Source organism: Salvelinus fontinalis, unplaced genomic scaffold (assembly GCF_029448725.1).
Source record: "Salvelinus fontinalis isolate EN_2023a unplaced genomic scaffold, ASM2944872v1 scaffold_0114, whole genome shotgun sequence".
Taxonomy (NCBI): Eukaryota; Metazoa; Chordata; class Actinopteri; order Salmoniformes; family Salmonidae; genus Salvelinus; species Salvelinus fontinalis.
This window is the reverse complement of record NW_026600323.1, coordinates 195,232-210,952: the sequence shown is the minus strand read 5'-3', so window position 1 is coordinate 210,952 and position 15,721 is coordinate 195,232. Positions and strand designations below refer to the sequence as shown.

The 15,721-nt window shown below is 44.7% G+C and overlaps 1 protein-coding gene across 2 annotated transcripts in view; it reads left to right on the top strand.

The window, feature by feature from the left end:
• Positions 1-380: 380 nt before the first annotated feature.
• Positions 381-15,721, top strand: part of LOC129843328 (protein FAM193B-like) — a 40,604-nt gene continuing 25,263 nt past the window's right edge. For both annotated transcript variants that reach the window (XM_055911963.1, XM_055911961.1), the window contains exons 1-5: positions 381-695; positions 3,241-3,519; positions 6,165-6,351; positions 8,491-8,703; positions 12,027-12,900. In XM_055911963.1, coding sequence (XP_055767938.1) covers positions 540-695; positions 3,241-3,519; positions 6,165-6,351; positions 8,491-8,703; positions 12,027-12,900 — 1,709 coding nt within the window. In that variant the 5' untranslated portion in view covers positions 381-539. The remainder of the gene's footprint in view (positions 696-3,240; positions 3,520-6,164; positions 6,352-8,490; positions 8,704-12,026; positions 12,901-15,721) is intronic.

The window sequence follows — 15,721 nt, the reverse complement described above, 5'->3', positions numbered from 1 at the left end:
AGACATGGCCCCAACTCTATGGTTTGAACACTTGAGCAACATTTCACAAGATTACACTGGCATATTGAAACGCATATGCAAATGTACGGCTGCATCAATCTGAATTGTTATTTTCTAGTTTACATTTATATATTAAATATATTATATATTTAGATATCTTAGACATATAATACGTGTGTAATAACATGACGTTGAATGATTTGGTAGCCAATCATTTATAGATTCATTATGCCAATAAATGCACTAATTTGTGGCCTGTAACCAGAGATTTTGTACAAGATGTTATACTGTGTGACTAACCTGGAACGGTTGCCCTCACTCAACATGGCGACTGCTTAGCTTCATCACGGTGAAGCCATTTTGCCAGCACTATCTTTCACCTATGAACCACAGAGTGTGGTAGCGCTCCGCCATATTGACTGTTGTCTTGACTGAAGAAGATAGGGAACATTTGTGATCCTAGAAGAATCGAAACCGTGCTTTTAAACATCTCTAAACTGGTGCAACCTTGGCCAAAGGATATATCCGACACCTGCGTGATGGCGAGGAAGAAGAGCAAACAGCAAGGAGTCGGGAGCAAGGAGCTAGTGCCCGGACAACAGAGCATATCGAAGAGCCCCGTCTCTCCCGGAGATGCAGCTGGCGGTGGTGGCGGAGATGCAGGGCTGGATAGACTGGCGGCCAGGACGAATCAGGTAACTAGCCTAGCAAGCAGCGAAAACTACTAGCGGGATTGTTAAAAGGTTAGCTAACCTACCAATCAGTTAGAGCCATCCTGTATTTCTGCTCATTTCTTGGGGTTATGGATGGTTGATTGGGGATTCTAGCTAAGTTGCATAACTAGCTAGTGCTCCAGGTTTGTATTTTCGTTAATTTACTATTTCTGATCGGGGCGGAGTAATAGCTAGCTCCACTAGCATAATACATCATTAAAACTTAGCCAGCAAGCCGACAATAAAGACCCATTCGCATCAGTTTTAACCAACTACAGTAACTAACGACATCCAGTCTGCATTTAGCCAACTAGGCTAGCTACAGTAACTAACGACATCCAGTCTGCATTTAGCCAACTAGGCTAGCTACAGTAACTAACGACATCCAGTCTGCATTTAGCCAACTAGGCTAGCTACAGTAACTAACGACATCCAGTCTGCATTTAGCCAACTAGGCTAGCTACAGTAACTAACGACATCCAGTCTACATTTAGCCAACTAGGCTAGCTACAGTAACTAACGACATCCAGTCTGTATTTAGCCAACTAGGCTAGCTACAGTAACTAACGACATCCAGTCTGCATTTAGCCAACTAGGCTAGCTACAGTAACTAACGGCATCCAGTCTGCATTTAGCCAACTAGGCTAACTACAGTAACTAACGACATCCAGTCTGCATTTAGCCCACTAGGCTAGCTACAGTAACTAACGACATCCAGTCTGCATTTAGCCAACTAGGCTAACTACAGTAACTAACGACATCCAGTCTGCATTTAGCCCACTAGGCTAGCTACAGTAAACTAACGACATCCAGTCTGCATTTAGCCAACTAGGCTAGCTACAGTAACTAACGACATCCAGTCTGCATTTAGCCCACTAGGCTAGCTACAGTAACTAACGACATCCAGTCTGCATTTAGCCAACTAGGCTAGCTACAGTAACTAACGACATCCAGTCTGCATTTAGCCAACTAGGCTAGCTACAGTAACTAACGACATCCAGTCTGCATTTAGCCAACTAGGCTAGCTAAAGTAACTAACGACATCCAGTCTGCATTTAGCCAACTAGGCTAACTACAGTAACTAACGACATCCAGTCTGCATTTAGCCAACTAGGCTAGCTAAAGTAACTAACGACATCCAGTCTGCATTTAGCCAACTAGGCTAGCTACAGTAACTAACGACATCCAGTCTGCATTTAGCCAACTAGGCTAGCTACAGTAACTAACGACATCCAGTCTGCATTTAGCCAACTAGGCTAGCTACAGTAACTAACGACATCCAGTCTTCATTTAGCCAACTAGGCTAGCTACAGTAACTAACGACATCCAGTCTGCATTTAGCCAACTAGGCTAGCTACAGTAACTAACGACATCCAGTCTTCATTTAGCCAACTAGGCTAGCTACAGTAACTAACGACATCCAGTCTGCATTTAGCCAACTAGGCTAACTACAGTAACTAACGAAATCCAGTCTGCATTTAGCCAACTAGGCTAGCTACAGTAACTAACGACATCCAGTCTGCATTTAGCCAACTAGGCTAACTACAGTAACTAACGACATCCAGTCTGCATTTAGCCAACTAGGCTAGCTACAGTAACTAACGACATCCAGTCTGCATTTGCTGGTAGTAGTTAGTGTCATCCGCAAGATTGACATTGTTACAAGCGCCTGCCACGGACAAATCGTAAAATGTTGCTATCTAATTTGTATTTAGCTTGTTAGCTCCTAGCTCGCGGTGGTATTGCAAGTTTGCTTACATTTAACCGCACTTGGCAGCTAGCACACAATATACTGTGCACCGGTGCTGTAACTACATGTTCTAGCTAGTTGGCTAACACACTACATCCCAGGGGTATTCATCTGGCTAGCTGTAAAAGGTTTTAACGTTTGGCTAGCACCATGCATGGCTTGCTTTGTTATGTTTGCGCTTTGCATGCGAGATCAGCGTCTGTAGTATTTTCGTACACTTTCTCTGCGCACGTTTCTCCTCTGAAGTGTCATATGCATGCGTCGAGATTTGTTACCTAAACATTACATGGACGCCCTTGTAGGTGTATGGGGTTTTGTGGTCAACAAAGCTTACTTTATCAGCAGACCACGAGCTAGTGTGGACCTGGGCCACATTACATCACTATAAACTTGCCACTGTGCATGTGCCAAGCTGCCTCCATGGCCAACCTTTACTTCCTCTTTGCAATACAGATGTTGTGATCGTTGTCAACATAGTCAGATGTTACTTGTGAAATTCTAGTCTGTTAACCTGACCTTAGATCAGTGTCCAGGGGGCAACTTCATCATGCTCCATGTCCATCTCACTGGCATCCACCTCTCCTCAGATCCTTTCCCCCCACACCTAATCTTATTGATCAAATCCATTCTCCTCTCCCCCATCCTCCTCTCCAACCTCCTCTTCTTCCCCCCCTTCTCTCTTCCTCTCCTGTCCTTCACCTAGATGATTGACCTCTGTCTCTCCTCTCCGCTGCATTTCAAATGTCACCGGCTCACCTCTCTGTTGCTCTCCCCCAGCCGAGGCACACCTGCTGCCTCCTGTGTCACCGTGAGTTTAAGGACTGGGGGGCGAGCTCTGCCAACGGTCTGCCTGGGGGCCACGGGGCGAAGCTAGCTGACGCTGTCCCAGCCCTGTCCCAGGCCCTGCTCCGAGAGGTGCCGGGCCAGAAGCTGTCCGACACCGTGCCTTCGCTGAGCCAGTCTCTACTGGGAGAGGTGCCGCTCTGGATCTGCCAGAGCTGCCGGAAGAGTGTTGAGGAAGAGGAGAGACAGAGCACCCAGGAAACGCCTGCACCGGTAAGAAGGGGAGAGGAGGAGGAAGGGGGGAGAGGAGGAGGTATGGGGAGAGGGTGGAAGATGAGGAGAGACTGAGCGTCTAGGAGACACCTGCACCGGAAGGAGAATGATGGGGGGGGGCGAAGAGACTGAGCTGGCAGGAGGGGGGGAAAGTAGGGGAGTGGAAGAGTTAGGCGAGTGAGAGGAGAGAAGGGAGGTGAGAAAGACGCCTGCACTGCTGTATATGACAAGACCGTGCATGCACCTCAAGCCTAGTATTAGCACTATCTACAGTTACGTTTTACAATACCCATGTTACAGCTTGCTAGCTATGGGTTGTGTTTATGGAAATGGCTGTTTTCTGAAGGTCTTTATAAAAAATAAAAAAACATTACAATAGTGTGTATGTTTGGTCACCTTATATGCCAACAAGCTGAAAGCCACTAGATTTGGTGGTGATGGAGACAGGCAGCTTTAGGAGTGTTATGCCGTGACTCTTTATGGTGTTACAGTGCTTCATTCTGCAGGACTAAATGAATACCACATCTAAGCATCCTGACTTAAGATTAGCCTCCTCTAAAGCTGTTTGTTCTCTGTCAGACTTGGCCTTCTCTCGTCACAAGCAGAGTTAGTCTTATTCGTGTGGATTCTGTGGGGGAAATATACTTTTCGTCTTAAGAGGCGTTTTTATCTAAAAAAAAACAATGTCCGTATTTAAATGCGAATACAAATGGAGGAGATTTCTCTGTGCTTAAGGTAAATAACTAGTGTTGTCAGAGACAGAACGGCCCATTAGGGTTTGAGTAGAGGGTGACGAACCTTAAACGATCGACACCGACCAATCACTTATCAGAGGCGTTTAGCTGATATCGTTATGATAAGTAGCTCTATACTAGAGAAATGTCAAGTTTTTTTTAAATGAAATAAGTTTGCTAATATGGGTGATTGTTAATGGGACAATGAATGACTACAACCATCACAGTGGTAGTATTAGTTTAAAAGGATTATATTAAAAAACAACTGTGGCGCTCATTCATGGTATAAACTGTGGCGCTCATTCATGTTATAAACTGTGGCGCTCATTCATGGTATAAACTGTGGCGCTCATTCATGGTATAAATTGTGGCGCTCATTCATGTTATAAACTGTGGCGCTCATTCATGGTATAAACTGTGGCGCTCATTCATGGTATAAACTGTGGCGCTCATTCATGTTATAAACTGTGGCGCTCATTCATGGTATAAATTGTGGCGCTCATTCATGTTATAAACTGTGGCGCTCATTCATGGTATAAACTGTGGCGCTCATTCATGGTATAAACTGTGGCGCTCATTCATGGTATAAACTGTGGCGCTCATTCATGGTATAAACTGTGGCGCTCATTCATGGTATAAACTGTGGCGCTCATTCATGGTATAAACTGTGGCGCTCATTCATGGTATCAACTGTGGCGCTCATTCATGTTATCAACTGTGATGCAGCTTCATTAAATAGTACCCGCAAAACACCAGTCTCAACAGTGAAGAGGTGACTCCGGGATGCTGGCCTTCTAGGAAGATTTCCTCTGTCCAGTCTCAATGTCAACAGTGAAGAGGCGACTCCGGGATGCTGGCCTTCTAGGCAGAGTTCCTCTGTCCAGTGTCTGTGTTCTTTTTTTCCATCTTAATCTATAATTTTTATTGGCCAGTCTGAGATATGGCTTTTTCTTTGCAACTCTGCCTAGAAGGCCAGCATCCCGGAGTCGCCTCTTCACTGTTGACGTGAGACTAGTGTTTTACGGGTTCTATTTAATGAAGCTGCCAGTTGAGGACTTGTGAGGAGTCTGTTTCTTAAACTAGACACTCTAATATACTTGTCCTCTTGCTCAGTTGTGCACCGGGGCCTCCCACTCCTCTTTCTATTCTGGTTAGGGCCAGTTTGCGCTGGGGGAATAGTACACAGCATTGTACGAGATCTTCAGTTTCTTGGCAATTTCTCAGAACAAGAATAGGGGGTTTTGACGAGTTGACGAGTTTCAGAAGAAAGTTCTTTGTTTCTGGCCATTTTGAGCCTGTAATTGAACCCACAAATGCTGATGCTCCAGATACTCAACTAGTCTAAAGCAGTTTTATTGCTTCTTTAATAAGAACAACAGTTTTCAGCTGCGCTAACATAATTTCAAAAGAGTTTAATGATCAATTAGCCTTTTAAAATTATTAGCTTGGATTAGCTAACACAACGTGCCATTGGAACACAGGAGTGATGGTTGCTGATACTGGGCCTCTGTACACCTATGTAGATATTCCATTAAAAATCAGCCGTTTCCAGCTACAATAGTCATTTACAACATTAACAATGTATTTCTGATCAATTTGATGTTATTTTAATGGACTTTTTTTGTGTGCTTTTCTTTCTTTTTTTTAACAAGGACATTTCTGAGTGACCCCAAACTTATGAACAGTAGTGTAAACACAGACATAAATAATGCAATTGAACTAACATATTTTGTTTCTCCTGTCTCCTGTCCCAGGTACCAATCAGACAGCTCCAGTTAATGTAAATTAATAGCTTTGTGTCTTCCTCCATTTCTGCTCTGTCTACAGCATCAAATGTTAGTGGGGGGGGGGAAAGGCTGTACCTAATCAACCATGTCCTGAACTAGCAGCATCACTCTCTCCTCCCCCCAGGTTCCGTTGTCCCACTCGTCGTCGTGTAAGGCTCAGAGTTGTGGGAATGGTTACCCAGAGCAGAGTTCCGTAGACTGGGACCCGTCTTCCTTCCTCTCAGCCCACAAGCTTTCTGGTCTCTGGAACTCGGCTCACAGCAACGGAGGGATCCACTGCAATCACAGCACTGCCTCGCACGCACAGCAAGGTAAAACACACCTTGACCCCACACCTCTCTCTCTCTGCTCGGGTCTCTCAACGTTAAGTCATACACAGATGCAAACTACTGTAGACATTCATTATTTGGCATGTTTTCAGTTAATTTACTGTAACAGAATTGTAACATTTGCAGACATTTACACTGACAAAATGGAGGGGACTGTACTCTAGTGTGTACCTACTGGCTAGCTTGAAACAGAAGCACACCCTGTTACTCCTCTGAGTAAAACTTTCTTCAATCAGATTTATTTATAAAGCCCTTCTTACTAGAGGTCGACCGACTATGATTTTTCAATGCCGATACCCATACCGATTAATGGAGGACCAAAAAAGCCGATACCGATTAATCGTCCGATTTAAAAATATATATATATATAATATATAAACATTTTATTTATTTATTTGTAATAATGACAATTACAACAATACTGAATGAACACTTTTATTTTAACTTAATATAATACATCAATAAAATCAATTTAGCCTCAAATAAATAATGAAACATGTTCAATTTGGTTTAAATAATACAAAAACAAAGTGTTGGAGAAGAAAGTAAAAGTGCAATATGTGCCATGTAAGAAAGCTAACATTTAAGTTCCTTGCTCAGAACATATGAAAGCTGGTGGTTCCTTTTAACATGAGTCTTCAATATTCCCAGGTAAGAAGCTTCCGTCCCTCTCCTCGCCCCTACCTGGGCTCGAACCAGGAACACATCGACAACAGCCACCCTCGAAGCATCGTTACCCATCGCTCCACAAATGCCGCGGCCCTTGCAGAGCAAGGGGAACAACTACTTCAAGGTCTCAGAGCGAGTGACGTCACTGATTGAAACGCTATTAGCGTGCACCCCGCTAACTAGCTAGCCATTTCACATCGGTTACACCAGCCTAATCTCGGGAGTTGATAGGCTTGAAGTCATAAACAGCTCAATGCTTGAAGCACAGCGAAGAGCTGCTGGCAAAACGCACGGAAGTGCTGTTTGAATGAATGCTTACGAGCCTGCTGGTGCCCACCACCGCTCAGTCAGACTGCTCTATCAAATCAGACTTAGTTATAACATAATAACACACAGAAATACGAGCCTTAGGTCATTAATATGGTCAAATCCGGAAACTATCATCTCGAAAACAAAACGTTTATTCTTTCAGTGAAATACGGAACCGTTCCGTATTTTATCTAACGGGTGGCATCCATTAGTCTAAATATTCCTGTTACATTGCACAACCTTCAATGTTATGTCATAAACATGTACAATTCTAGCAAATTAAATACGGTCTTTGTTAGGAATAAATGGTCTTCACACAGTTCGCAACGAGCCAGGCGGCCCAAACTGCTGCATATACCCTGACTGATTGCACGGAACGCAAGAGAAGTGACACAATTTCCCTAGTTAAAAAATATTGCTTGCTAACATGAATTTAAACTAAATATGCAGGTTTAAAAATATATACTTGTGTATAGATTTTAAGAAAGGCATTGATGTTTATGGTTAGGTACACATTGGTGCAACGACAGTGATTTTTTTTTGCGAATGCGCTTGTTAAATCATCACCCGTTTGGCGAAGTAGGCTGTGATTAGAGGATAAATTAACAGGCACCGCATCAATTTATATACAACGCAGGACAAGCTAGATAAACTAGTAATATCATCAACCATGTGTAGTTAACTTGTGATTATGTTAAGATTGATTGTTTTTTATAAGATAAGTTTAATGCTAGCTAGCAACTTACTTTGGCTTCTTGCTGCCCTCGCATAACAGGTAGTCAGCCTGCCACGCAGGCTCCTCGTGGAGTGCAATGTGGCCATAATCGGAGTCCAAAAATGCAGATTACCGATTGTTATGAAAACTTGAAATCGACCCTAATTAATCGCCCATCAGTCACAAAGTGCTGTACAGAAACCCAGCCTAAAACCCCAAACAGCTAGAATGCAGGTGTAGAAGCACGGTGGCTAGGAAAAACTCCCTAGAAAGGCCAAAACCTAGGAAGAAACCCAGAGAGGAACCAGGCTATGAGGGGTGGCCAGTCCTATTCTGGCTGTGCCGGGTTGAGATTATAACAGAACATGGCCAAGATGTTCAAACGTTCATCTTCCTCCTTTTCACTATCCCTCCCTCCGGTCCAATAGGAACAGGGGGACCAGCGTGTCACGAGAAGCGAGGCTCTCATGAGGCTCCTGGGAAATCTGCTAAAACGCCTGGGGCCAAGGTGTGCCCCTACAGTCACCCTTCCCAGAATTCCAGTGGTTCGTCCCCCGGGAACCCGCTCTCTACCTCCGGGGACCTCTGTAAGACCACCCCAAAGCACTTCAAGACCATGTGCAGACGACCAACTCCGCCTGGTGAGATCTCTTTTATTACACCTCCGAGAGAAAAGCAGAGATATGGCCCATAGATTATTAATCTAGAGAGAAGCAAAGATATGGCCCATAGATTATTAATCTAGAGAGAAGCAAAGATATGGCCCATAGATTATTAATCTAGAGAGAAGCAAAGATATGGCCCATAGATTATTAATCTAGAGAGAAGCAGAGATATGGCCCATAGATTATTAATCTAGAGAGAAGCAGAAATATGGCCCATAGATTATTAATCTAGAGAGAAGCAAAGATATGGCCCATAGATTATTAATCTAGAGAGAAGCAAAGATATGGCCCATAGATTATTAATCTAGAAAGAAGCATATATATGGCCCATAGATTATTAATCTAGAAAGAAGCAGAGATATGGCCCATAGATTATTAATCTAGAGAGAAGCAGAGATATGGCCCATAGATTACACCTCTAGAGAGAAGCAGAGATATGGCCCATAGATTAATAATCTAGAGAGAAGCAGAGATATGGCCCATAGATTATTAATCTAGAGAGAAGCAGAGATATGGCCCATAGATTACACCTCTAGAGAGAAGCAGAGATATGGCCCATAGATTAATAATCTAGAGAGAAGCAGAGATATGGCCCATAGATTACACCTCTAGAGAGAAGCAGAGATATGGCCCATAGATTAATAATCTAGAGAGAAGCAGAGATATGGCCCATAGATTATTAATCTAGAGAGAAGCAGAGATATGGCCCATAGATTATTAATCTAGAGAGAAGCAAAGATATGGCCCATAGATTATTAATCTAGAGAGAAGCAAAGATATGGCCCATAGATTATTAATCTAGGGAGAAGCAGAGATATGGCCCATAGATGAATAATCTAGAGAGAAGCAGAGATATGGCCCATAGATTATTATTCTAGAGAGAAGCAGAGATATGGCCCATAGATTATTAATCTAGAGAGAAGCAGAGATATGGCCCATAGATTATTATTCTAGAGAGAAGCAGAGATATGGCCCATAGATTATTATTCTAGAGAGAAGCAGAGATATGGCCCATAGATTATTATTCTAGAGAGAAGCAGAGATATGGCCCATAGATTATTATTCTAGAGAGAAGCAGAGATATGGCCCATAGATTATTATTCTAGAGAGAAGCAGAGATATGGCCCATAGATTATTATTCTAGAGAGAAGCAGAGATATGGCCCATAGATTATTATTCTAGAGAGAAGCAGAGATATGGCCCATAGATTATTATTCTAGAGAGAAGCAGAGATATGGCCCATAGATTATTATTCTAGAGAGAAGCAGAGATATGGCCCATAGATTATTATTCTAGAGAGAAGCAGAGATATGGCCCATAGATTATTAATCTAGAGAGAAGCAGAGATATGGCCCATAGATTATTATTCTAGAGAGAAGCAGAGATATGGCCCATAGATTATTATTCTAGAGAGAAGCAGAGATATGGCCCATAGATTATTATTCTAGAGAGAAGCAGAGATATGGCCCATAGATTATTATTCTAGAGAGAAGCAGAGATATGGCCCATAGATTATTAATCTAGAGAGAAGCAGAGATATGGCCCATAGATTATTATTCTAGAGAGAAGCAGAGATATGGCCCATAGATGATTAATCTAGAGAGAAGCAGAAATATGGCCCATAGATTATTAATCTAGAGAGAAGCAAAGATATGGCCCATAGATTATTAATCTAGAGAGAAGCAAAGATATGGCCCATAGATTATTAATCTAGAAAGAAGCATATATATGGCCCATAGATTATTAATCTAGAAAGAAGCAGAGATATGGCCCATAGATTATTAATCTAGAGAGAAGCAGAGATATGGCCCATAGATTACACCTCTAGAGAGAAGCAGAGATATGGCCCATAGATTAATAATCTAGAGAGAAGCAGAGATATGGCCCATAGATTATTAATCTAGAGAGAAGCAGAGATATGGCCCATAGATTACACCTCTAGAGAGAAGCAGAGATATGGCCCATAGATTAATAATCTAGAGAGAAGCAGAGATATGGCCCATAGATTACACCTCTAGAGAGAAGCAGAGATATGGCCCATAGATTAATAATCTAGAGAGAAGCAGAGATATGGCCCATAGATTATTAATCTAGAGAGAAGCAGAGATATGGCCCATAGATTATTAATCTAGAGAGAAGCAAAGATATGGCCCATAGATTATTAATCTAGAGAGAAGCAAAGATATGGCCCATAGATTATTAATCTAGGGAGAAGCAGAGATATGGCCCATAGATGAATAATCTAGAGAGAAGCAGAGATATGGCCCATAGATTATTATTCTAGAGAGAAGCAGAGATATGGCCCATAGATTATTAATCTAGAGAGAAGCAGAGATATGGCCCATAGATTATTATTCTAGAGAGAAGCAGAGATATGGCCCATAGATTATTATTCTAGAGAGAAGCAGAGATATGGCCCATAGATTATTATTCTAGAGAGAAGCAGAGATATGGCCCATAGATTATTATTCTAGAGAGAAGCAGAGATATGGCCCATAGATTATTATTCTAGAGAGAAGCAGAGATATGGCCCATAGATTATTATTCTAGAGAGAAGCAGAGATATGGCCCATAGATTATTATTCTAGAGAGAAGCAGAGATATGGCCCATAGATTATTATTCTAGAGAGAAGCAGAGATATGGCCCATAGATTATTATTCTAGAGAGAAGCAGAGATATGGCCCATAGATTATTATTCTAGAGAGAAGCAGAGATATGGCCCATAGATTATTAATCTAGAGAGAAGCAGAGATATGGCCCATAGATTATTATTCTAGAGAGAAGCAGAGATATGGCCCATAGATTATTAATCTAGAGAGAAGCAGAGATATGGCCCATAGATTATTATTCTAGAGAGAAGCAGAGATATGGCCCATAGATTATTATTCTAGAGAGAAGCAGAGATATGGCCCATAGATTAATAATCTAGAGAGAAGCAGAGATATGGCCCATAGATTATTAATCTAGAGAGAAGCAGAAATATGGCCCATAGATTATTAATCTAGAGAGAAGCAGAGATATGGCCCATAGATTATTAATCTAGAGAGAAGCAGAGATATGGCCCATAGATTATTAATCTAGAGAGAAGCAGAGATATGGCCCATAGATTATTAATCTAGAGAGAAGCAGAGATATGGCCCATAGATTATTAATCTAGAGAGAAGCAGAGATATGGCCCATAGATTATTAATCTAGAGAGAAACAGAGATATGGCCCATAGATTATTAATCTAGAGAGAAGCACCGGGAATCACAACTATGTTTGTCCAATATACTCAACACGTTTGTCTCTCCTCCAGGCGAAGCATTCCACCCCAGCGACCACCACCAACACTCAGACCTGTCTGTCCCCCCCAACAGCCCCACTGGCCTCACCTCCTCCTCCTCCTCCCAGCATTCCTCTCTCCTGCCCCTCAAGCAGAGCTCCGGAGGGCAGCAGCACGGCCATGTCACATCCTCCTCCTCTCCCGGTCTAGCTGCTCACGCTCCCTTTTCCCCGCTGGTACCAAACCTCCACGTCCCCGCGGCAGGGGCCAAGCTGGGGGCCCTGGGTGGCCCTGACTGCCCAACAGGGGCCCTCCATAAGCCCTTGGCATGTAAGAACTCACACATTCCTCCTGTGAACGGTCAGCACAGCAAACTGGGCCCCTCCCTGATGGGCTGTAACCACCCATGCAATGGCCACAGTGGAGGGGCATTGCCCTCTTCCAACGTGGAACACCTGACCTCTGGGCCACACCTGACCGCTGGGCCACACCTGACCGCTGGGCCACACCTGACCGCTGGGCCACACCTGACCGCTGGGCCACACCTGACCGCTGGGCCACACCTGACCGCTGGGCCACACCTGACCGCTGGGCCACACCTGACCGCTGGGCCACACCTGACCGCTGGGCCACACCTGACCCCTGGGCCACACCTGACCGCTGGGCCACACCTGACCGCTGGGCCACACCTGACCGCTGGGCCACACCTGACCGCTGGGCCACACCTGGCCGCTGGGCAACACCTGGCCGCTGGGCAACACCTGACCGCTGGGCCACACCTGACCGCTGGGCCACACCTGACCGCTGGGCCACACCTGGCCGCTGGGCAACACCTGGCCGCTGGGCAACACCTGACCGCTGGGCAACACCTGACCGCTGGGCAACACCTGACCGCTGGCGCATGCAGGTTGGTAGTTCGTTTGGATGGATGGAGAAGAACAATGTAAATTCATAAAATGTAGTGATAGTATCTATCTAGTGATAAGACAGAACTTAGTGGTGTTCCGTTGGTGTTTCTACGGTAGTGGTGTTCCGTTGGTGTTTCTACGGTAATGGTGTTCCGTTGGTGTTTCTACGGTAGTGGTGTTCCGTTGGTAGGTTGGTGTTTCTACGGTAGTGGTGTTCCGTTGGTAGGTTGATGTTTCTACGGTAGTGGTGTTCCGTTGGTGTTTCTACGGTAGTGGTGTTCCGTTGGTAGGTTGGTGTTTCTACGGTAGTGGTGTTCCGTTGGTGTTTCTACGGTAGTGGTGTTCCGTTGGTGTTTCTACGGTAGTGGTGTTCCGTTGGTAGGTTGGTGTTTCTACGGTAGTGGTGTTCCGTTGGTAGGTTGATGTTTCTACGGTAGTGGTGTTCCGTTGGTAGGTTGATGTTTCTACGGTAGTGGTGTTCCGTTGGTAGGTTGATGTTTCTACGGTAGTGGTGTTCCGTTGGTAGGTTGATGTTTCTACGGTAGTGGTGTTCCGTTGGTAGGTTGATGTTTCTACGGTAGTGGTGTTCCGTTGGTAGGTTGATGTTTCTACGGTAGTGGTGTTCCGTTGGTAGGTTGATGTTTCTACGGTAGTGGTGTTCCGTTGGTAGGTTGATGTTTCTACGGTAGTGGTGTTCCGTTGGTGTTTCTACGGTAGTGGTGTTCCGTTGGTAGGTTGATGTTTCTACGGTAGTGGTGTTCCGTTGGTGTTTCTACGGTAGTGGTGTTCCGTTGGTGTTTCTACGGTAGTGGTGTTCCGTTGGTAGGTTGATGTTTCTACGGTAGTGGTGTTCCGTTGGTGTTTCTACGGTAGTGGTGTTCCGTTGGTAGGTTGGTGTTTCTACGGTAGTGGTGTTCCGTTGGTAGGTTGGTGTTTCTACGGTAGTGATGTTCCGTTGGTAGGTTGGTGTTTCTACGGTAGTGGTGTTCCGTTGGTAGGTTGGTGTTTCTACGGTAGTGGTGTTCCGTTGGTAGGTTGGTGTTTCTACGGTAGTGATGTTCCGTTGGTAGGTTGGTGTTTCTACGGTAGTGGTGTTTCTACGGTAGTGGTGTTCCGTTGGTGTTTCTACGGTAGTGGTGTTCCGTTGGTAGGTTGGTGTTTCTACGGTAGTGGTGTTCCGTTGGTGTTTCTACGGTAGTGGTGTTCCGTTGATGTTTCTACGGTAGTGGTGTTCCGTTGGTAGGTTGGTGTTTCTACGGTAGTGGTGTTCCGTTGGTAGGTTGGTGTTTCTACGGTAGTGGTGTTCCGTTGGTAGGTTGATGTTTCTACGGTAGTGGTGTTCCGTTGGTAGGTTGATGTTTCTACGGTAGTGGTGTTCCGTTGGTGTTTCTACGGTAGTGGTGTTCCGTTGGTAGGTTGGTGTTTCTACGGTAGTGGTGTTCCGTTGGTAGGTTGATGTTTCTAGGGTAGTGGTGTTCCGTTGGTAGGTTGATGTTTCTACGGTAGTGGTGTTCCGTTGGTAGGTTGATGTTTCTACGGTAGGTTGGTGTTTCTACGGTAGGTTGGTGTTTCTACGGTAGTGGTGTTCCGTTGGTGTTTCTACGGTAGTGGTGTTCCGTTGGTGTTTCTACGGTAGTGGTGTTCCGTTGGTAGGTTGGTGTTTCTACGGTAGTGGTGTTCCGTTGGTGTTTCTACGGTAGTGGTGTTCCGTTGGTGTTTCTACGGTAGTGGTGTTCCGTTGGTAGGTTGATGTTTCTACGGTAGTGGTGTTCCGTTGGTGTTTCTACGGTAGTGGTGTTCCGTTGGTGTTTCTACGGTAGTGGTGTTCCGTTGGTAGGTTGGTGTTTCTACGGTAGTGGTGTTCCGTTGGTAGGTTGGTGTTTCTACGGTAGTGGTGTTTCTACGGTAGTGGTGTTCCGTTGGTAGGTTGGTGTTTCTACGGTAGTGGTGTTCCGTTGGTAGGTTGATGTTTCTACGGTAGTGGTGTTCCGTTGGTGTTTCTACGGTAGTGGTGTTCCGTTGGTAGGTTGGTGTTTCTACGGTAGTGGTGTTCCGTTGGTAGGTTGGTGTTTCTACGGTAGTGGTGTTCCGTTGGTGTTTCTACGGTAGTGGTGTTCCGTTGGTAGGTTGGTGTTTCTACGGTAGTGGTGTTCCGTTGGTGTTTCTACGGTAGTGGTGTTCCGTTGATGTTTCTACGGTAGTGGTGTTCCGTTGGTAGGTTGGTGTTTCTACGGTAGTGGTGTTCCGTTGGTGTTTCTACGGTAGTGGTGTTCCGTTGGTAGGTTGGTGTTTCTACGGTAGTGGTGTTCCGTTGGTGTTTCTACGGTAGTGGTGTTCCGTTGGTGTTTCTACGGTAGTGGTGTTCCGTTGGTGTTTCTACGGTAGTGGTGTTCCGTTGGTAGGTTGGTGTTTCTACGGTAGTGGTGTTTCTACGGTAGTGGTGTTTCTACGGTAGTGGTGTTCCGTCGGTAGGTTGGTGTTTCTACGGTAGTGGTGTTCCGTTGGTAGGTTGGTGTTTCTACGGTAGTGGTGTTTCTACGGTAGTGGTGTTCCGTCGGTAGGTTGATGTTTCTACGGTAGTGGTGTTCCGTTGATGTTTCTACGGTAGTGGTGTACCGTTGGTAGGTTGGTGTTTCTACGGTAGTGGTGTTCCGTTGGTAGGTTGGTGTTTCTACGGTAGTGGTGTTCCGTTGGTAGGTTGGTGTTTCTACGGTAGTGGTGTTCCGTTGGTGTTTCTACGGTAGTGGTGTTCCGTTGGTAGGTTGGTGTTTCTACGGTAGTGGTGTTCCGTTGGTGTTTCTACGGTAGTGGTGTTCCGTT